The sequence below is a fragment of the Sebastes umbrosus genome, chromosome 14 (assembly GCF_015220745.1).
Source record: "Sebastes umbrosus isolate fSebUmb1 chromosome 14, fSebUmb1.pri, whole genome shotgun sequence".
Lineage (NCBI taxonomy): Eukaryota > Metazoa > Chordata > Actinopteri > Perciformes > Sebastidae > Sebastes > Sebastes umbrosus.
Genome location: NC_051282.1, coordinates 7,003,444 through 7,025,331, shown reverse-complemented (window position 1 = coordinate 7,025,331; position 21,888 = coordinate 7,003,444). Strand labels below are relative to the sequence as shown.

The 21,888-nt window shown below is 41.8% G+C and overlaps 1 protein-coding gene across 4 annotated transcripts in view; it reads left to right on the top strand.

The window, feature by feature from the left end:
- The window catches only part of pecam1 (platelet/endothelial cell adhesion molecule 1), a 192,714-nt gene that overhangs the window by 65,820 nt on the left and 105,006 nt on the right, over positions 1-21,888 (top strand). For all 4 annotated transcript variants that reach the window (XM_037793416.1, XM_037793415.1, XM_037793414.1 and 1 more), the window contains exon 4: positions 12,845-13,056. In XM_037793416.1, coding sequence (XP_037649344.1) covers positions 12,845-13,056 — 212 coding nt within the window. The remainder of the gene's footprint in view (positions 1-12,844; positions 13,057-21,888) is intronic.

The window sequence follows — 21,888 nt, the reverse complement described above, 5'->3', positions numbered from 1 at the left end:
AATTAGGGCTGTCAATCGATTGAGATATTTAACTGCGATTAATCGCATGATTACAAATTAATCACGCATTTTTTATCAGTTCTAAATGTACCTTGAAGGGAGATTTGTTACGTATATTTAATACTGTTATCAACATGGGAGTGGACAAATATGCTTGCTTTATGCAAATGTATGTATATATTTATTATTGGAAATCAATTAACGACACAAAACAAATACAAATATTGTCCAGAAATCCTCACAGGTACTGCATTTAGCATAACAAATATGCTCACATGGCAAACTGAAGCCCAACAGGCAACAACAGCTGTCGGTTTGTCAGTGTGCTGACTTGAGTATGACTTGCCCCAAAACTGCATGTGATTATCATAAAGTGGGCATGTCTGTAAAGAGGAGACTCGTGGGTACCCATAGAACCAATTTCATTCACATATCTTGAGTTCAGAGGTTAAGGGACCCCTTTGAAAATGGCCATGCCATGCCAGTTTTTCCTCCCCAAAATTTAGCAAAAGTTTGGAGTGTTATTTAGCCTCCTTCACGATAAGCTGGTATGACATGGTTGGTACCAATGGATTCCTAAGGTTTTTTGGTTTCATATGATGCCAGTATATTCACTCTAGCTTTAAAACTGACAGCCTACAACCTAAACATTGCAGTTGCGTTAATACATTAAAGAAATTATTGGCGTTAAAAGTGAATTTGCGTTATTATCACGTCGACTTTGACAGCCCTAGTGGGAATAGAACAACATAGCACTTAATATCAGAAACTGTCAAGTACTGAAAGCTGATTCTCACCTTATGTCCATAAATCAGTCTCTCGCTCACTCATTCACTTCTCCCTATCAGACCAGTCATACTAAATGGCGTATGAAAGACATGGTAATTTGCAAATCATTTCGCTGTGGCGTGTCATTTTTACGCCATGTAGTTTGTACTGACTGCAGTGTAAATTCATCCACGTAAATATGCTACGCTCGGGGGCTAGTGACGTCAAATAAAAAATGAAAAAGACTGCTCGTGATAGGCAGGAGGGAAGGTGGATGGGTCCAACAAACACAGGACCTGTAACCAGGAGGCCGGTGTTCAAGACAGGTGTTCGTGTCCCAAAGTGTTGTTTTATTTATTTTGAAGTTGCATTAGTGACGATTGAGACTTGTTTTCCGTACTTCTTTTACATTAGTTTCCATACGTATTTTACTTAGTTTACGTGCTTATTTTAAGCCAAAATATGATGTTTTTCTTAAACCTAACTAAGTGATTTTGTTGCCTGAACCTAACTGCGGCCGTTACCGTAGTTTTGTTGCATGGCATAAAAATTGCACGAGAAAAGAGGCATACAAATGACAAGCGAAAAGCCTAAAATGTATTCTCATGCGTAATGTCTGTGTAATGTCGTACTATTTATACGCCTTCCCGTGAGACCGGGTTGATGTAATATACACCCAGTAGTTGATACTTTAGTGAGCAGTAAACTATTGATTATTCTATTTTTGGATTTTAGATTTTGTTCAGGCACAGTTCTTGTGTGATTGCTGTAAACTGATGCATTTGACAAGTTTGGTTTATTTGGGTACATTTAAAAAAAGCATTATAATATCCCTCAATGTGAGGTATTGAGAAAAGTATCATTTTGGTATCAGCACTGAAAATTGTTTTGGCATGGGTGTTGAGAAATTTCAAACATTACCCAGCCCTAGTTGACAGTGACATTTTTTTCCCCAGAAAACCACAATGGTAAAAAAATAAATGAAAAGTATTCTATTATTTTAGGGGATCCGGCAGCCACAGCTATTTTATTGACGTTCAGATTTTTTATGACAGTGGCTTTCTCTGACTGTACTTCCTGTCTCCTCCCAGTATATTCTCTGTTCTTCAGATCAATTTCACATGTTGCCGCCGTTACTTTTTACTTGTAATTGAACAGAAATACAGTGGAAAAACAAGGTGTATAGTGTATGTTCAGGTTGAAAACACAGTCAGCAGGATAGTTGTATGGTTCCCAATAACTAAAAAGCTGCAGTTTGTTGCAACAGTTGCTCCAATGCATCCAAGAGACATTAAACCCAACTGATTCAATCACAGTAATTAGAGAATAAGCTTCACACCTACAATGTAAAAATGTGTACAGTATGCCGGAGGAAGCTAAAGGTCACCAACACGGTTGTTATCCATGTCAGTGTAACCACTGTGTGGAACCGTCTCTGATAAATACTGGAAGGTATTTCATCATTTCTATTAACAAAAGCCTAATTAAGCCGCCTCGCCATACCAGAGGAGGAAAACAGCTGCCATTTTGGGGTCACTGGAACGTTAGTATGCAGTGGCTGGTCAGAGTGAGGAAAATGTCATGCAGTTGCCAACACAGTGTAAAAAAAACCATAGCCCAGAGAGGCTAATTAAGATATTTATTCTCATAACTTCCCATCACTTCCCTTTTTTCTGAGTTATTTCCCTCATGGTCTCCAGATGGAGTTTTTCCTACAGTGTGGTTGCGGTCCTTATGTTTTATTAAAGGTTGTGATTTAATTATTTCTCCGTCTGCATGAGCTGAGCGCCCATCTGAAATTGATACAATGCATCATCTGACATTGGGATCATTTTCTGTGTTGATGCGACAGTGCTGTCCTCCTGCTGAAGATGATGAGGAAATATATATAACAATATGCACATGGAAGTCTTTCTTTTATGCCATTGCCCAGATAGAAAAATCTCTTAATTTACTGTTGTGCATCTGCTTTTACAACTCACTCATTCATCATCTAATTTTTCTGATCTAATCTGCTGTCAGAGGAAGCGCTCACATACTGTATCCATGGAAAGCTTTATGATCTGCTATTTGTGTGTGTGAATAAGCAAACTGGCTTCCTGCAGTGCACTCATACCACCACTGATTGCTTTTGCTGTCTTGTGCATGTTTGGATTGTATAGATCATCATTTTTTTTTTTTTACTTTAATACTTTTCTTTGTCTGTTTACGCTGGCCGTGTGTTTGCTTCTCTGTGGATTGGCTTTCTTAAATATTAATATCATAAAAGATATCCAAGCTGTAATTATGGGCAGATATATGCTTGCCTTTCTTGGCCATTGTCTATTTCTTTTAAATTCATAGAAGGTAGGGAAACACATGGGGATGGATAAAATACCATTAACACTAAATTAAATTAAAGGAGCACTCCACCAATTTTACACATTAATTGCCAGGGAGAGTGCTACTTAGCCTGTGAGAACAGCTCTATAATGGCTTCTGTGGCTCTGGGGAGCTTTGTAAGGATCAAAAGATGAGGGCGTTTTACCCGGCATGAAGGGTCTAATGTACAGACCAGTCGGCAAAATCTGGGTGTGAAAAGTGAAGCCAATGTGGAAGTGCCTTAAACCTGCATTCTTTCTAACAGCCAGCAGGGGGCGACTCCTCTGGTTGCTAAAAGAAGTCTGATTGTATAGAAGTCTATGAGAAAATTATCCTACTTCTCACTTGGTTTATTACCTCAGTAAACATTGTAAACATGAGTTTATGGTCTCAATCGCTAGTTTCAAGTCTTCTTCAATACAGCTTGATGTTCATTTAGTAAATGATGGTCCCATTTAGAGTCAAATAGACCATAAAGCAGGGGATGCTTTAGGGCGTGGCTACTTTGTGATTGACAGGTTGCTACCAGAACATTATCCAATCGTTAACCCTTTCACAGTGTGTTTTCAGTTCATGAAAGTTAGTTATAACCTCTTTGGTCAACTAAAAATGTCTTATTCAGCATTCAGTTGTACTTAGCTCCACCCTCTAGTGTCACTTCTGGTTGCAAAAAAAACAAGATGGCTACCGCCAAAAACTAAGAGGGTGAAGGCCAAAATACCGAACTAGGGGCTTCAAAACGGCAGTCCACAAACCAGTGGGTGACGTCACAGTGACTACGTCCACTTCTTATATACAGTCTATGGAAATGACACTAGTGAGTTGCATTATGGGAAATGGAGGATCCAGTGTTTTTGGAGCTTAGCCCAATGCTAGGGACTAAAAATCTGGATATCTCAACCTTTGCTGCTTCGATTTTGTCCATCCTTTACTGTACATGTTTATAATAAACCTGTTGCACAGTCTCTACGTGGCACTGCTGCACCTCTTTCCAGATGCATTTCAACATGTGCTGTGTTAGGCATATCTTGGGATAATGTTTGGGACTTTTGGTATATTAGTTTCTTTTTGTAGCATTTATCACAGATGTGTTTAGAATTTAGGTACAGATGATTTGGCCTCTTCCATAAGTCCATGTCCTTTTCCATAAGTACGTTTTTATTGTTTTGACTATCCGCTATAGGTGTCTACATTACTATAAGCCCTTAGAAAATGAGGTACAGATTCCTGTCATCCATCTGTAACGACAGCACATTGATTTCTCTTTGTCTTCTCATAGCATTGGTATCGTATTTGACTATTGTTTTGGGATGAATACAAGCTGCACAGTAATCTTTCAGTACCTGAAGGGATGTTACATTATGAATTAGGCATCAGACATTCTCAGTATCACATCAGAAACGGCCTTGTGGATTTGATTTCAATCTCGGCTCAGATTCCTTCAGCACTGTGGAAGGCTGTCTGCAGATTCGACAAACACTGTGCTGCTCACATTTATTGCTTTGAATCAAACAGTTCTTGCGGCATCGCAGAGGAAAACTTGTTTTGAGTTACAGATTGTGCGACCGTTTTCACAGCAATTTCACAAATCGCCCGCTAAACCATACATGTGAGTTATTATTAAACACCCTAAATCCAAGTGAGCACGGCCTTTCAAAACCACCATATTGCAGGCACATGATTTATAGATTTTTCCTTTAGATCCTGATAATCCAAAATTGGTTTTCTGTTTTGCATACAAAGTGGCAGATGTAAGTGAAGGTTCGGCATAACGTACAAATTATATGTAAATGTAATAAAATACCATGGAAATTTAGAGCACCCACTGTAACTCACTCCTGCATCGTCTGCTTCTCTGCTCACTTTAGTCTTTACTTAAAAGTTACTGTGAGGAACTTGGTTATGAAACGGTCTTAATTTAATATGAATGCCTCTATATGACCTACGTCAGTAAACGAGACAATCAGCGAGAAGATTGGCCATTTCTATATAGTTACTCTTAATGCTTGTCATCGGTGCCACCAGGTTGGATTCCGTGCGAAATCGGACAATATCATGTAAGTTCACCAGAAACTTCTCCAGAGACTCCAGTGGAGCCTCTGGCAGCGACCATCCCGCCGCGCACAGACCCAGATCCGGCTTCGCCTCCGCCTTCGACCTGTAGTCGGAGCTCCGGTGGGAGGTGTAGAGCTCCGCGCCTGGCAGCAGCGGCTCCTCCTCCGACCAGACAGTGCTTTGTCCTCGCCAACACCGATACCACGCTGCTGGAGGCCCAGGCCGTATTGTAGGGAGGCATGGGAGAACCAAAACCAGGACTGCGTGGGGCAGACTGTCCCGCGTAGTAGCTTTACGTTCTTGACAGCGGCATGATTTAGCAGCTGCATGTCTTAGCACACACATATATGACATATGGAAAAGTGTATGCTATATGTTTGTGTCATGTGTTCCTGACACTGAGAAGCCAGCCAGGCATGAGCAGTGTGTGTAGGTGGGAGCCTCATGCTTGGGCACCTCTCAGCTGTCAAAGAAACTGTGGAAGCATGACGTGCTGTCAAGAGATGCAGTCTAATGAAGGGATGTACTCTTGCAGCAACACAAAAGGAAAACTGACTGACTTGCTCAAGGCACCGTCTCTCTGCAGGAGAGACTGAAGACATCATGCTGGATCACGCCTAGCAAGAGAAGTAAAGGTTGCTGAAGAAAAAGTTATGCCTCGCTAACTTATTAAGATTCAAAACCACCCACACTGTGTGAGTAGAGGGAAGATTCCTATCTGCTTTAATGATCAACAGAAATTACAAAACTTAGAAAGAAGACTTTTTTGATCCTACCTTCAAGATAGCTGGAGTGATTTTCAAGATTACGCCTCTTAAAATTCTGCTCATTAGTCCTTTTGCAGTTCTATGTGAATAGATTTGGCACAATATAGAACCTGCCGAACGGTCTTAATCAAAGGTTCCCTGCGGAGTTTTACCTGTTAGTGGCACCATAGAGAGGTGCAGGGGTGACGTATTTTTGTAAGCCAATCAGGAAGTTAGCATTGCACTGGTTCCCTCGACAAAAAGCCAATGGGATATTTCCATTGGGTTTTGGATTACTGCAGAAAATCAGCTCTGTGGCAAACACACATTTATGATACTTACAAGTTTTGTTCCATAAGTAAATCTCAACAAATGAACACCACTTCTATGATTTTTGAAGAGTGAATGTAAGTAAAAAGCTAACGTTAGCGTGTGGGCTTTGCGACATCTTGCCATCGGTATCACGCTATTCCATCGATTGACAGTCGGTGGCGATAACGCACCAAGAAATGTAGCAATGTGCCAAGAAAAGAAGTCCAGAAGAAGCTTGCTAGCAGGTACCATAGACTGTATAAAATATTGACGTAATCTCCGTGACGTCACCCATAGGTTTCTGAAGAGCCGCTGTGAAGCTCAAAGTGGGTGGCTTTGGGCGCCACCGTCTTGTCAGTGACGACACTCCCGGCTAATCCGAAATTGGGCAAAGAGGTGGATCGTCAGTGGAGCTGAGGCAGCCCGGGTGACGCAAATGATGAAGACAAAAGTGTTCTTCTGATGGCACGACATTGTCTGCTGGAAGTCTATCTTTCATACAGAACCTTCCGTATATATAATCTATGGATTGAGTCAGTATACAAGAATAGCCCACATATGTTTCAGTGTGGTAGAAATAGGCTGCAAGAAGCCTGCACGCTATGAAGGAACAGCCACATGCCCACAGTCACGTACTGTAATGTCTGCGAAAAACCTCTCCCCATTTTTACTTTTACCCATTTTTTAAAAGTTTTTCTGTGACACTGACTGGTAATGTAGATAAAATACTTGAAAGTTCAGTTTATCTAAAGCCAACAGATGCCCTTTATGTCCTCGCTCAGGTCAGACTCAGTCACATTCAGTCTGCATTTGATTACTTCTCGTCAGTCCTTATCCATAAGTATATTATTGTGAGCATTAAAGGCTTCCGGCTGTATGTGATGTCCAGCCGGCACGCCATGCTTAGAGACTGTTTGAACTGAATTACAGTATAAGCAGTACAGGGATATTGCTGTGATGTAATGTGGGAGAGGATAATCAGAGGCCATTTAAGTAAAGATGTATTGATCTTTCAGTACATCAAGGTCGCTTCCTCTCTCTGTCTTTCCCCCTTTATGTGTGTGTGAAGGGGGGACTGATGCAGATGTGTGGGAACGATAGTGTACAGTACACACACCAGAGACGAAGTGTCTGTAGCTGCTGAGCTGAGGATATTACAACTTACACTCGTACTTGTACCCTCTGATGCTCTGTACAATAGGGGTTTGGGAAAAAAAATCGATTCACCTTTGTATCGTGTTTTTTTTTTTTACGTTTTTGAAATTGTTTTTTTTAATGCCAGAATCGATATATTTGCTTCATTTGAGTCTATGAGAAGGTAGAAGGAAGTTACTGCTTTTATTGTTATAGTCTGAGTAACTTGACGTCATGTCCGTTCCGTTTCCTTCAACCAAGACAAACAGCAGCCGGCCGCAGCGAGCCAAAACGAAAAAGTAGAAAACGGTGGAGGGTCTGCCTGGATACGAACTGCACCCTCACGTATTAAATCCAAAGTGGTAAACACTACACATCCAGTAAAGTATGGAAACACTCACACATTGCCAGGAAAAGCAGAGCTAGATATCACAGCCAAAGCTGCATGCTAACTCTGTCATAAAACGTTATCGTATTGTGGTAACGTGCGATCAAGCTAGCCGTCACTCTCATCTCCATGGTCAAATGGGCCGATGCTGGAGCACCCATATACTGACATTTATATTAAATGCATTCAAACGGCCCCGATGGAGCTGACCATGGATGTATAAACAGAACAGAGCTGACGGGAGAGCTAGCGACGGACTTGGCAAAGTCAGAGGAAGTATTCACGTGTGACTACGTCCGGTTTTCAAAATAAGGTGTTAACAAAGGGAACTATATACAAAATACATCTATGGAAATAAGATTGATTGGATTATAATTACCAGAAGTGTAAAACATTACATGACCCTTATAAATTAAAAAGAAAATACCACTAATTTGTGAGAGAAATGTCTTTATTCTTTGATTTTTGGGTTGCTGGAATTTTCTTTTAATAAATAATGCCTGACAGTGACTGATATGTTTGACTTCAGGACATCTCTGACTACATACATGCTGAAAATCAAACGTTCTTAGTGTATTCATATAGATATTTTCCAAAGTCAAAATCCCTAGAATTGTATGATTCAACTTTTTCCCCATGGTCTAGTGTTAAAAAAGAATTGGCACCCAAGTATCGTGATAGTACGGAATCGGGGGATAGGTGAATCATCCCAGCCCTACTGTACAGTCACAGTGAGAGAAGACAGACACCATCTACCAGAAAAAGAAAGGGTGGCAAGATAATAAAGTTGTTAATAAACTTTGAAGCCTCTAAAGGTCATTAATTTAATGAATCACGCCTTAATGCTTGTAGATGATGCCGATCGCCAACCTGTTAACAAAAAAAGCTGCGATGATGCATAAATCAGTGCTTCACAGCCTCTCCCACAACTTTGCTCTGTGAACCCTGTAACCCAGCAAGCTTGCGCAGATATGTATGTGTGTGTATATATGTGTGTGTGTGTATGTTTGTGTGAAAAAAGAGCAGGATCAGTGCTTCCACATGAAGGCTCCCCCTCCCCGAGCCTCTGCTAGAGAAGAGCCAGCCTTGCATCTGTGCGGAATAATAAAATTGTGTCAAAAAGTGCAGGCAAATATTTCTGTACACTCTCTGTGGGGAACGGAGCTCCGACAGCTGCAGCAATCTCCTGTTTTTTCCTCTCCTCAACGTCTTTTCTTCATGTTTCCACTGTCCTCTGGTCTCTCTGCACAGATTTAAATGTCATATTATACTATTTTCCTTCTCTAAGAACGGCCTCATTGTCTCTTATTGCTCCGTTTTGTCTTGTTAATGCAATGACCACTCCCCACAGAAAACCACTATCACACACACACACACACATACACACACACACACCTTTACCAGGCCTCTCGGGAGAGAACCAGAGAGCCCCCTCTTGCACAGCAACATCAATAATAGAACCGAAGCACCCCTCCACCACTTGCTTCTAAAAATAGACCTCATTTTTTGTTTAATATTTCATTTGCCCCTTCTATCGCTCTATCTCTTTTCCCTTTTCTCTATTCATTGTCTTTAAATAGGTGATGAGGAAAGATGTCAACAGATGAGTCTACGCTTCCACTTTCCCACTTACTTCCCATCAAGTATTCTGTCTTCCCCCAAACCCCACAAACCCCATTTCTTCAAAACACCGTCTACAGGGCCAAGTTGTACCTCTCCTCAGGGCCTACAGTATGTCTCACGCCCCGTTTCCACATAGCTCTGTGTACGAGTCACCCGGTAGTCCATTCATTCCTATGGGAACCTCCGTGATCTCCGATGTACTTGCTAAACTCCTTCCGTTTTTTTTTAGGTCAGGAATTTTCCTCGAGTATGTTAAAAAATCTGAACTTTTGCGGCAGTCGTGCTTCCATCACTGCCGATCAGAGCTGGAGCCGGTTAATACCTGTGACTACTTCATTCGTTTGGGTATGAATGCTGATTCTCACTGAAGACAAAAAACAGATGTTAGTGGGTGTTAGTGGGTTTTTTTGTCCAGTGGAAAATGGGCTGTAGTGTTGTCTTTCCAAATGAAATCAAAAATTCAAAAAGTGTATTTTGTTACTGACTAATATCATTAAAATCATTTCAGAATTAGAAATAAGACACCCCAAGCATCAGTGAGCCAGCAGTAGGCGTAGAAAGGTAATAACAGCGGAGAAATAAGATCGCTTAAATATAATTTGTATTGTATTAACTGTGATATTTCGTTTGATCTGCTGCTGGATTTAAATATCTTTGTGCGATACAAGAGTCCCATTAAAATATCACTCTGTGAGCTTTAATCCGTCATCGGGCGAGGCCGATTCAAGCAGAAGGGCAATGCTTACTGAGACGTGTGTATGCGTTCAAACCAAAGTCAATCGTGCATCACACATTTCTCGTAAACAGTTCTCTTCCCGCTGAGCAAATAGAAGTTACCTCTCACGTGGGAAGTGATTTTCAGAGGTGGATGAGTGCATCTTACCCGCTGCTGCTGCTGCTGTGTTTTTAGTTTTGCAGTTGATGTTGTGTTCAGGCTGCTAAAGTCTTCTGACCCCACCTTAGTCTGGAGGAGAGGACGGAGGAGAGGAGCGCTCTGCTGAGAGTTGACTTAGTGTTTGTTATATAATGTGTCCTAATGGAGCACATAGGTACCTGCTGATGGGCAAGATAGTGCTGATGCTGGACTCGGTCCTGCTTCCCCATCACTGCCTTCATTTGTGATTTATGTCTCTTCATCTCTGCAGGTTCCTATCTAATAAGCAGCTTTTGTACCAATACATAAAAGCACTTGACAGAATAATTAAACCAGCAGGAAACATCATCAAATATAATTTCAGTGACCTTTCCTTTCTTTTTCAACACAACAAAGAATGGCATTTTTGACTATTTTAGTAGCATTACAGCTCAGCTCTCCCTTTGCTCATCATTCATGTCCTTTTAGCTCTTCGCTCTGATACATTAACTTCAAACAACAGTAAACAGTGGATTCATTCTCATTGTTTTAGACTCGTAAATCATTCCAGGTTCTTGTCTTAAGATGTTCGCAAACATATTTTCACAGGCACAGTGTAATGAGGTGTGCAAATTGGTTTTGGCAGGCAGGATTACGGTGGTGTTTGTACAAGGCCACTGTATCAGCGCAGGGTTTACCTGAACAACAGCTCACTGTAATGATGATGGAGTTTATTTTATTATCAAATACGGTTTGGGTCATGTTTACAATGAAATGCTTTGCTGAATCCTAAATTAGGGCCGTGGCAGAAAGTACATGGTGAGATTTGTTATGTAATTGCATCAGTGTGCGCAACGTTGCAGTGTAATTCTTCACTGAAATCAAGCACTGCATCGTTTATGAGAAATACCCAAGTTTGTTCGTGCTAAAAAAATAATAATTCTTTAAGAAAATGAAGCTTTTCCAGCCAGCATTTCTGATATATAAATATCACTGATGCAGCTACAGAATCGTGATGCCAGTGGGGGCTTTTCACAAGCACTGGATCCAGTAACCGTCTACCTACTTTAAAATCAATCACAGCACAAAGCCCTTTGCTCTCAGAAGACTCAACTTCTCACTCAAGCTATCTTTTCTCTCTGACTAACCTCAGAGAGATCTGCCTGTTAGAAAGGGAAAAGTTTGAACACCGTTTTAAAATGGCAGAATGATATTGCCTGTTGAAGTACATCAAAATCAGACTGAAACTTTCTGACAGCAGTTTGTACAGTAACTGAACTTGTGGTAATGGATACTCCTCTTACCATGATGCCACGCTCCGTTGTGTACTATGCGTCACAGGCACGAGAGTGGGCGAAGCCGTGCTTTCCCTTCAGCCTTCATATCGTATCACATCAGCGACGTCTTTTAAAGTTTTGTTTCTGCAGTCAGTTGTAAATAACTGATTCGTGTACAGTGACTTCTTTTAGATGCCTTTGAGCTGTGGAGTTAAAACATCCAAGTAGAGCAAGTTCAATTAATTTGCAGTTTGCACAGCTCAGTGAATTGCTTGTCATGCTTATTTAACTCTTTATGTACTGCAAATAGAGAATAGAAACTTAAAACAAATAATTCAAAAATAACTTACCAACATAGAGGCATGCAGACAATACAGTGACTCATTATGACTGTGTGCCTAACCCTGTCTCCTGAAATATCTGTTTATTTACTACTAATTTGCATCAGCAAACCTGAGTCTCCATTGTCTTAATCCTGCACGTATACAACCACCATCTAACCCAGTGGTGCTCAAACTTTTTCTCTCTTTCTTTTTCTGTCATTCCCATTATCACCCTAAAAAATGGGGAAAATATGATCTACGTTTTTTGTGGTTATATAAAAGTAATTTATGGTGCTGTTAGATTGCTGCTAGAAACAGTTTTTGACTGCAGTAAAAATTGTTTTTGAAAGGCTAAACGCCAACAAATATGGACTGATACAGAATATTCCTTATGGCATCTGCAAGATTTCATACACCGGAGGAAAACAACCAATCAGAGCCGAGCTGAAACCCCCCGTCTCTAAGCAGCTGTCAATCACTCGCAAACTCCGATCAAACGGTCAAACTAGGCAGTGCTGATGAAATCTGAATCAATATTCTGTTACTATGATGCCTATATCTCACCTCAAATGTTTCAGAAACATCTTGTAGTGTACTGTTTAGCTGTAAAATTAGAAAGTTTGGGACCCGGCAGCCATGTTGAGAACAGTTGAGGAAATACCAATCACCGCCCACCAGCTAGAGCACAGCCAATAAGAACGCTCTCTCTGAAATGACCTGTGATTGGCCAAAGTCTCCCGTCAAGGGTTCGATTTTTTAAAGCCTGAAAACAGAGCCATGAGGAGGTGCATAATTCTAGTTATCTCTCAGAACACTTGAATTACAATATGCTAAAAAGGTCATTATGGATTTTTTGCCCAATGATGCCAAAAACATTCAGCCTACTGCAGATTTAAGTGGTATATAAATGTCTTTTTTATGAGACAAGTTTGGTGTGACACAGTTTTCCCTAATGAATCCTCCTCCCCTCATTATTGAACCCTGTTGTTTTCTCTGTGTCCTAGTTATCTCCAGGAGGTGGGTGGGAGACACAAAGAAGGTGAGAGACAGCAGACCTTCGACACAGGACATCTATCGTCAGCCGGGACCAGGACACACGTTTCTCCAGTGATCGATGGAGACAACAGTGGTAATGGCCTTAACAGCCGAGCAAGGAGGGCGATCAGTGGCCATCGATCCGAGCAGCCGGGGGAACCAGTGTACGTCCGAGTCAAAGGTAATGTTTCACTGATTTCTGGGACCCCGTGTGGTCAGTAGGAAATGGCAAAGTATCACTCTAGGCCAGTCGGAGCTCTCTCAGTGCTGGGCACCCTCAATTATTTACTTCCCCTATCTTGTCCCCTACCTTCCCTCTTCCTTCCCTCCCTCTTTAACCCCATGTCCGATCAACTGGGGCCAAGCATTGTTCATGATGTTTCTGCTTGTCTGTTCAATTTTCCACTGTGGGCACAATCGTCTGCAGCAGTGTGTGTGCATGTAAACACAGGAGTTAGATTCCATCAGTATGCTGCCTACTTGTTTCAGGCTTTGCTTTGTACATTTGCTCAACAAGAACTTCAATTACATCAGTGAGTTCAGAGAGACGCCGGCTGACGGTTTGTTGCTACACACAAGGAATTTCATCACTGAAAGTTCTTGGATGTTTATGCTTAGGTGAATGCTAAAAGCCTACTCTCCCGGTAGATTTGACAGGGCATTGCCATATTCTCCAGTAGTGCATCTGTACAAACGACCTGCGGGTACTTTGCATGCACATAAAACACTGCCTCTATATATACCCTTTAAAAGCCCTGCTCGTTCTGCATTCAGGATGCTTTTGGAATAGATGTAGAGCAGGCAACACAGCATCTCCTTTTAAAGTGGACAAAATGTACTTTGCCATTTTGGAATATCGGTGCACCCAAAGGATGTTGATGCCTTCCCTGTTACCAAAGCATTTGATAACTAGGACAGCAGTGATTACTGACATTCTCTGGCACTCAGTACAGATGAGTTTACATAACTCAGGCTCTGAGTGTGAAGAGAATATGCCTCTTTTTAACTCAAACCATTTGCTAGCTGATGTAAAAACACTAGTTTTATCATATTAGCTTCAGTAAGGCTGATTTAATGTAGCTCTCTGCACCAAATACTTCATTTTACAGCGCTACGGTCTATTGATGTCACTTTGGCTTTGTGTAAGACAGGCCGTCTATTGAACTCAAGTATTTCAACAGGAATATAGAAGGTCTCTGAGGCTGTGCCTACACTGGAGACACACCTCAGAGCTCAGCAGCTGTCAATTCAAACTCGATGTGCCTCACAGGTGCCAGCTCCGCTCTGCCTCTCATAAGTCTTTGTGCATCGATGAAAGCGAAACCGCCTGCCTTGGATTCAAAATGCAATACTGCACATTTCTGCAAAGTCAAACTGACCAGTCTCTCAACTTATTGAAGGTTCAATATTGTCAGAGGGCTGAGCTGGCACTAAAAACCCTGCAGCGTGAGTGCGTGTGATTGCTGGCGTGAGATGGTCAGGAAGCAGTGTTGCGGCAAAATGAACACAACGCCACTTAGTGTACCTTCAGTCGCGTGCGCAGCGTCGGTCGCTGTGTTTTGTCATAGCTCGGTGGATCCATGCGTAACAGCCGCTCACCTCTGCCATCTGTCCTTTTTGAAGTGATGGAGTGGTGTCGTGGAGTTTGCCACTGATCATTTTCACCGACTCTCTGCACCAAATACTTTATTTTACACCGTTATAGTCTACTGAAGTCACATCGGCTTTGTGTAAGACAGGCCATCTATTGAACTTGAGTATTTCGACATTGTGCATTCTTTGGTTTATGACTAATTACATGTAAAAACGAATGACAGTCCCATCAGCCTCAACTGTACTTTGAGTTAAGTACTCTTTAGCAAATGTTAGCATGATAACACTCTATACTAAATACTACTAAACCTGCTTAACATCACCACATTAGCGTTGTCATTGTGAGCATCTTGGCATACTTACGTTGGCATTTAGCTGCCAAGCAGCCTTATAGTAACCCTGCACTGCACAGCAGCTGGATTCTCCCGATGCCACAAGATCACGGGAGAATCGCAGGATCAAATGTCACACGAAAATCCATCTTGTCAGGCTCCAAGTAATGCGCTTGTGTCCGGCTAACCAGAGCACGGACCAATCAGCGTCCTGTGAGGAGCTACTGCAGCTACAGGCGTGGCTTAGGTGTGTGAGGCCATAGTGAGAGGCGTCTCGGAGAGGCGACTGCTCGTTCAAAACAACAATGGCAGCCCCTGAAGAGGTTAGCATAGATGTTGCAATATCATCAGTTATATCAGAACTGGAAAGTATTTCTTCACTGAAAGAAGAGCAAAGTACAGCACTGAAGGCAATCAGTTAGTTTCGCCATTGTTAGTTTGATTGACAGATGGTTCATCCAATTACCTGCCAATATTTCTTTGAAAGTGCGTGCCCCGTTTCCAATGTCGGCTTCTCAGATGGTTCTGTGTAATAAACCATCTGACAGGGTCAGGTTAGCCTCACGGAGCTGCTAGCATAACTTTAATCTTATTGGGGTCCTATCTTGCACCCGGTGTAAAGCAGCGCACAGTGCAGCACAACTGTCATTTCTAGTTTCAGACCGACGCAGTTGTCATTTTCACGCTCAGCGCCCTCGTTTTTTAAGTAGCAAATGCATTTGCGCCCACCTGTGCTCGGTCTTAAAATGAGGTGTGGTCAGGCACATTGTTGGCGCTTTGCTATCTTGAGGCAGCAGAAAGCGATGGCGCAGTATTTTCCTGCTATTTAAAGGGAGTATTATTAAGATAGTAAGATGCGCTTAAATAGGCGGGTTCACAACCAACATTTTGAATGTCAAACACTTCATTTCCTGCATTCTGGTGAATTTTTATACACCAATTTACGGTGGAAATGTTTTTATTTATGTTAAGGAAAACACAATATCCCCACACATGCTTTTTCTAACACAATGTGCCATGATTCAGTCCATGAGTGCTGTTTTGCCATGCCTGCCCTATTCACTTTAATAGAACTAGTACCAAAGTCTGGCACGATGACGTAATGACCCTTCCTTCTATTATATATTCCTTGGTTTAAACACGGTATTTCTGCACAGTTTCAGATAAAGATTAGGCTGCTATTTTTAGTATTATATTATTTGTAGAATTACATTCCAGTGGTGGCTGCGTAGGATTGTTTCTGACTTCTGTGATCCAGACATTTTCAATAACTCCAGAGCGTTGTAAAGTCCAAAAGTAAAAATGAATCGAAAAAATATAGATGTAATCATTTCCAAAATTCACAACATGTTTTTATCTAACAAAATATTCTGCTTCGATCTATATTTGTTGGCGTTTAGCCTTTAAAAAAATGACATTTTCACTGCAGAAAATCGCTTGCTTCTCGGATATGCCGAATCCGCCATTTAAATAGCAATGCTCCAGGTGCAGGTGCACCAGGCTTTTAAAGAAAATGGGAGAAGTCATTCTGATTGGTTTAATTCATGTTACGTCCAAAACACACCTATTATTAATTAAGAGACTAAATACAACCCTTTTACCCAGATTATGCGCCGTTTAACTAGCAAAAGTGGAGTTGCACATGCCCTAAATGCACCTGCGTTATGCACTTTAGACCTTGTGCTTATTAAATATGGCCCTTGGTCTTGTTTAAACAACAACATTCCTTCCTGCCTCCCTTTTTTGTTACTCCGTGTTATGCAACTATGCAATGATTGATTTTTATTGGTCCAAACCAATTTGTGTTTAAACAAGGACCATGTTTTCATCAGGGCTAAGAAGTTAGTGAGTTGCCTAACTGTACACTGTGATATTAGCATTGATTTAAGGATATTAGGGTCACTTTTTTTTTTTTTAAATGATGGATATTAGAGCACAGCTCCCGTAGAGTTTACTTTAGAACAACAATGAACAATATTAGCCGAGTGTTCTCAGTGCCTGTCGAATGTTGTCCACCCATAAAAGTTTTGTTCGTGATGAATCACGTTTGCTGCAAATACAAGTAAACAAGCTGGCAGGAATAAGACAAATGTGTGAGGTCCTGAAAAGTTTAAAAGTTTCATCAACACAGTCATTTTTCTCCCCACTACCCTGAGCAGCATTTTCAGCTCTGTGCTATCGTGACTCACTGGCTGTCTGTGTGAGCGGGCATCAGTGTGTGCTATTTAAGGCGGTGTGGTCCCAGTGCATGGCCCGCTGTGTCTGTCTGATCTCTGGTGGGAGAGGTAGCTCTGACTGAGTGGTCATGACCCTCCCACATAGTGGTGAGTGTGCGTTGGAAGGAGATGCAGACTGAATGGCACTGAGCACAATGCCCACTCTTTAATATCAGCAGCTAATGCATCTGTGATGGAAACACCTGCTGGAGGACGCTTTCATCTCGTGTCCCGAAAATGATCCTGCGTCATTGTCCGTATCTGTCTGTTTGATGGTTACTATATAAAAAAAGGGGTGTCTTTTGAATAGCAGCACAATTGTAATGCACCGAAATCTTTCCTTAATGGCCTCTTAAACATTTTATAGCAGTTAAAGTGGCGGAAATGGCATTTTTTATGCCTCCTCTGGCGACAGACGCGGCCGGAGGCATTATGTTTTTCGGGTTGTCTGTAGGTACGTCCGACCCATTCTTGTGAACGGGATATCTCAGGAACACCTGGAGGGAATTTCTTAAAATTTGGCATAAACGTCCACTTGGACTCACTCAAGGATGAACTGATTCGATTTTGGTGGTCAAAGGTTACTGTGTCCTCACGTCCGTCCCATTCTCTTAAACGTAATATCTCGGGAACGCTGTAGGAGCCAAATATGGTGTTAAAATGATCAGAAATGTGTGCATTGAGTGTCGCTCCTGGGCTCAGGTATATCGGTAAGGAAAGTCTCTGATGTCATCAGGAGTTTGACCTCGGAAGGGCAGAGGGTTTTTGACAGATGTTGCACTAAACAGTTTGTTTCTCATGCTCTAAGACTTTTGAGTGTTCGGTTATCGGCAGGGTTTGAAGTTAACTTTTTTTGCCCACCTGCCACTGTGGCGTGTGGATTACAAAATCTAGCAGCCACTCAATAGTTTACCATTGTTTTTTTAGCCAGTGAATGAAGCAAATCTAGCAGCAACTTGAAATATTACCAGCATTAGGCTGGTGGCTGAGGCTAATATCCAACCCTGGTTATCGGTGGAAAATGGAAATGGAGTTTGTTCACGTTTATGCACGACAAAGCCAATAAAAGGATTGTGATTCTACAACCGAAGAACATGTCTGCAGATTCTGTAAGGAACGCAACACACAGCAAATGGTAGCGTATGGTAGGCTAAAAACTAGCGAAGCGCATCAACCAGGTCACTCCTGGGTAAACACATCTCAGTATCTTACAGTAATAGACTGAGCTACATTGATATAACCTGCAACTTGACTGGTTTGCGGAGGCATACAACCACGAGGCGGTAATACTAGTTTTGTTTTCAAGTGCAGAGAGAATCTTTTAACAGCTGCCAAAGCGACACCCTGTGTGCACTGTTGGACAAACTGCTCTGCCCTAACCTGACTTTCTCCGTCCCCACTAACTCCTGACCTCTCTCAGCTTATCGATTTGTGTTCTGCTCCCGCTGCTTTGTTTATCTGACCCAAGCTCGGCTCGAATCTATCAGGGAAGACTTCACTCCACTCTCCGCTCTTGTTTCAAATGGACAGGGCATTAGAGTTCCCTTTCATGGCCACCGCAAATTGCCAATTTGCAACGTAAAAGACACCCGCGGTAATCTATCAATCTTGACTCCGCTGTGGAAGTGGAAAAGCTGTGAGCTTCGCTTCTTTATCATCACCATTTTTGGTCTACAACATTCAGTGCCTCAAATAATGAGCAAGTTGCTCTCAGTGTTTTATCATCATCAGTGATTATTGGCATGTTTGCAGCGGAGATCGTGCCCGGTTTGATGGAGCTACTGAGAGGAACTGAGCTTGCATAATGGAGGGTATTAGATTTTTAATTGTGACCTTTATCTTCCCTCTGTCTTTAAAGGTCATTCTCTCATTGGACAGAACATGTTTCTGACTTTGTGGAGTGGATTTCAGACTGTCAAATCCAGCATGTTCCTATGCACCTCATATGGCAGCACAGAGCAAAGTGTCCTTGAAACATATGCTCTATCTCTAATTAAATGGGGGCTCAAGAAAGGCCCAAAGTAGCCCAAAGCACATACCCTTAATTAAAGAAAACAGTCCTCATGTTCATTTGAGTGGTTGTCAATGCCACACTTATTACCCAAGTTAAGACATATTAATTACCACTGTGAGTCTACCATCTTCTACTGTGCCATCCATATACTCCGTTATAAAATTAAATATTGTCAAGTTAATATTGTTCATGTGACTGGTTGCATTGTGCCTAATGAAAGAAAGTGAGGCACAAGGCAGTATTTGGGGGAGATGCATAACAAAATAGAGGCAGATATGATGAAATCATTCAAGATGTTTTCACTCTTAAAGAGGACCTATTGTGCTTTTCTTAAGGTGCATGCTTGTATCTTGGGTTTCTACCAGAACATGTTTACATGCCCGCCCCCACTCCCGAAAAGCCCAGTCTGCTCTGATTGGTCAGCTGGTCCACTCTGTTGTGATTGGTCAACCGGAGCAAACTCTTCGGACTCCGCTCTAACTAGCTTTGTTTGAGGGCGTGTGTCAAACTAGCTGCTAGGCAGGTATTATGCAAACGTGTTACTTGGTGACATCATGGCGTTACGGAAGAAAAGGCGGGACTTAAAGTGAGGCGTTTCAGGCAGTTCAGGAGCAGTGTTTCTGTGGGGGAGAGTAACTCCCTTTGGCTTGGATTTTGGGCTTTATAAATTTACAGATCTTTTAAATGCACAAAAAACTGTATAACACACTAAAGGAAAGGGAAAAAGAACAAATGCATAATAAGGACCTCTTTAAGGTGTGTTAAGACAGAACGTAAGGTGGATTTTAGCTGAGGTGCAATTGAATGTAAAGTGAGAAAGGAACAGGAGAGACTGGAATGGAATGGAAATAACAGAAGAACCAGAGTTTATGTTGAGTTTTGAACTCAGTCAGAGGCTGAGCTGAATGCCTGCTGCGTAATACCAGCCGTCAAATTTGTACAAATAACGTACCCGAAAAAATGGATAGTATGCAGCTTCAGTAATCATTCAAAAGTTGTTTACAGTTTTCTGTTAGGTAAAGTACTTTTTGCTGCAGCCCAGCGTTATCCACGTGATTGTTTTTGAGGGCATCCGTGGAAAGTTTTCTTGGAATTGCAGAAAAAGATGTGGAGTCTCTGATTGGAACAGCGAGGAACTTTGGTACAAAGCGAGGCACCCCAGATGCATGTTGTTAACCCAGATCTTCACTAAATCAATACTGGGGGTTGGACTTCACACGTCTCCTCTTCCACACTGACAGGCTACCTGAGCTCGACACAGTTTTTTTTTCTCCATGTGGGAATCCTACACTCTGATAACACAAAGGCATTAACCCTGAAACAGCCTTTCTGTTATTGGGCAGCCCATTTACCTTGATTTGAACTGGTACGTTTGTGTGTCCATAATAAAAGCTCTCATTTATCTCTCCAGCAGTTCCCATCAGCTGCTGCACACTATCTCAAAAATTGTGTTGTTTTTTTTATAAATGTAACAAAGTGAAAGACTATTTTTTCTGGATCACCGGCAGCTTTACAGCCTCAAAAGAATCCACTTGTCTTACCACGCAGAGGTATAAAGGATTGGCCTTGTAGGCAGAACACATCGATACAAACCACAGAGCTGATCCAACATGATGCCATGTGCACGGTGAGCAAAATTTGATACAAGCAAATCCATTAAAAATTGACTAAATGTCATCAATAAAACCCGTAGGGCCCGTCTGCAGACCTTGCAACAAGACCAGAACCAAAATGTCTCCCAGCGAACCTCAACCACGGACAAGAGTAACACCACTGCTGAGGTTTTTGACTTTACTATTCAGAGTATCTTCTAAATCAAGTGAAACATTCTGTGGTAGACGCATCATCTACATTTATACAAGTTTGAGCCGTGTGTTTTCAAATCAACATGCACCATCCTTCTGGTTATTCATGAGTTTATATTTCCTTCCAGAGAGGGAGAGGGGGGGGTAGAGTTTTCCCAGAAGAGGTGGAAAGAGTTACACACACACAAAAATCTAGTTTACAGTGAGAACTGGCAGATTATCTCTGTCTCTCTCTTACTCTCCATCACTGCAAGGCTGTGTCCATCCAACTTTGGAGGACAGTGCAGTGTTATTAGTAAAGGGCTTTCCTCATCACCACAGCTGTGTGTGGGTTGTGCACCGTTGACCCTCCTGAGATGCAGTCGAGCGGACGCCTCTCCGTCACCTTTTATCTGCGCTTCCCATGCAGCTGGAGGCAGAACAAACGGGCGCAAAAACTTCCAGCCGGTGATATCATTAGTTGGAAACTTGAGAAAAGCGCCAGCGTGGCATTTGACTCATTGTGTATTGCTAGTGAAGTTTATGTTTGCACATCAGATGACAAATTCTACAACACGATTTAAATCCACCCACAGCTCAAGTCACCCATACAGCTTTAACAGTGTGACGGTGTACAGTCATTGTTTAGAAAAATCTCTCTCTCTTTCTTTAGAATTAAATTATTTAGCAACCAGACATATCAAGGTCTTATTTTATTTGTATATTTATATATATATTGTATATTTATTTATATATTTATATTGTGTATTTTCTCACTGTTAGTTAGTTTTTCTAGTCTTATTCAAAGCTCTCGGCCGGCCCTGCATTGCAGTGGCGAAAGGGAAGAAGAAGCATTTCTTCTCTGTAAACCAGGATCTTATTCTGAAAATCAAACATTCACATGGATAAGAACGGCAACAAGAAATGATGGGACACTTGCACACAGTGTACACATTAATTAATGATTCCTGCTTTCATGTGACGCCTGAAGGCCGTTTCATTATGTGACTCTTTTTCTTCCATCATAAACCCTAATGTACCCACTAGAACAAACCCAACCAGATGTTTTGTGTG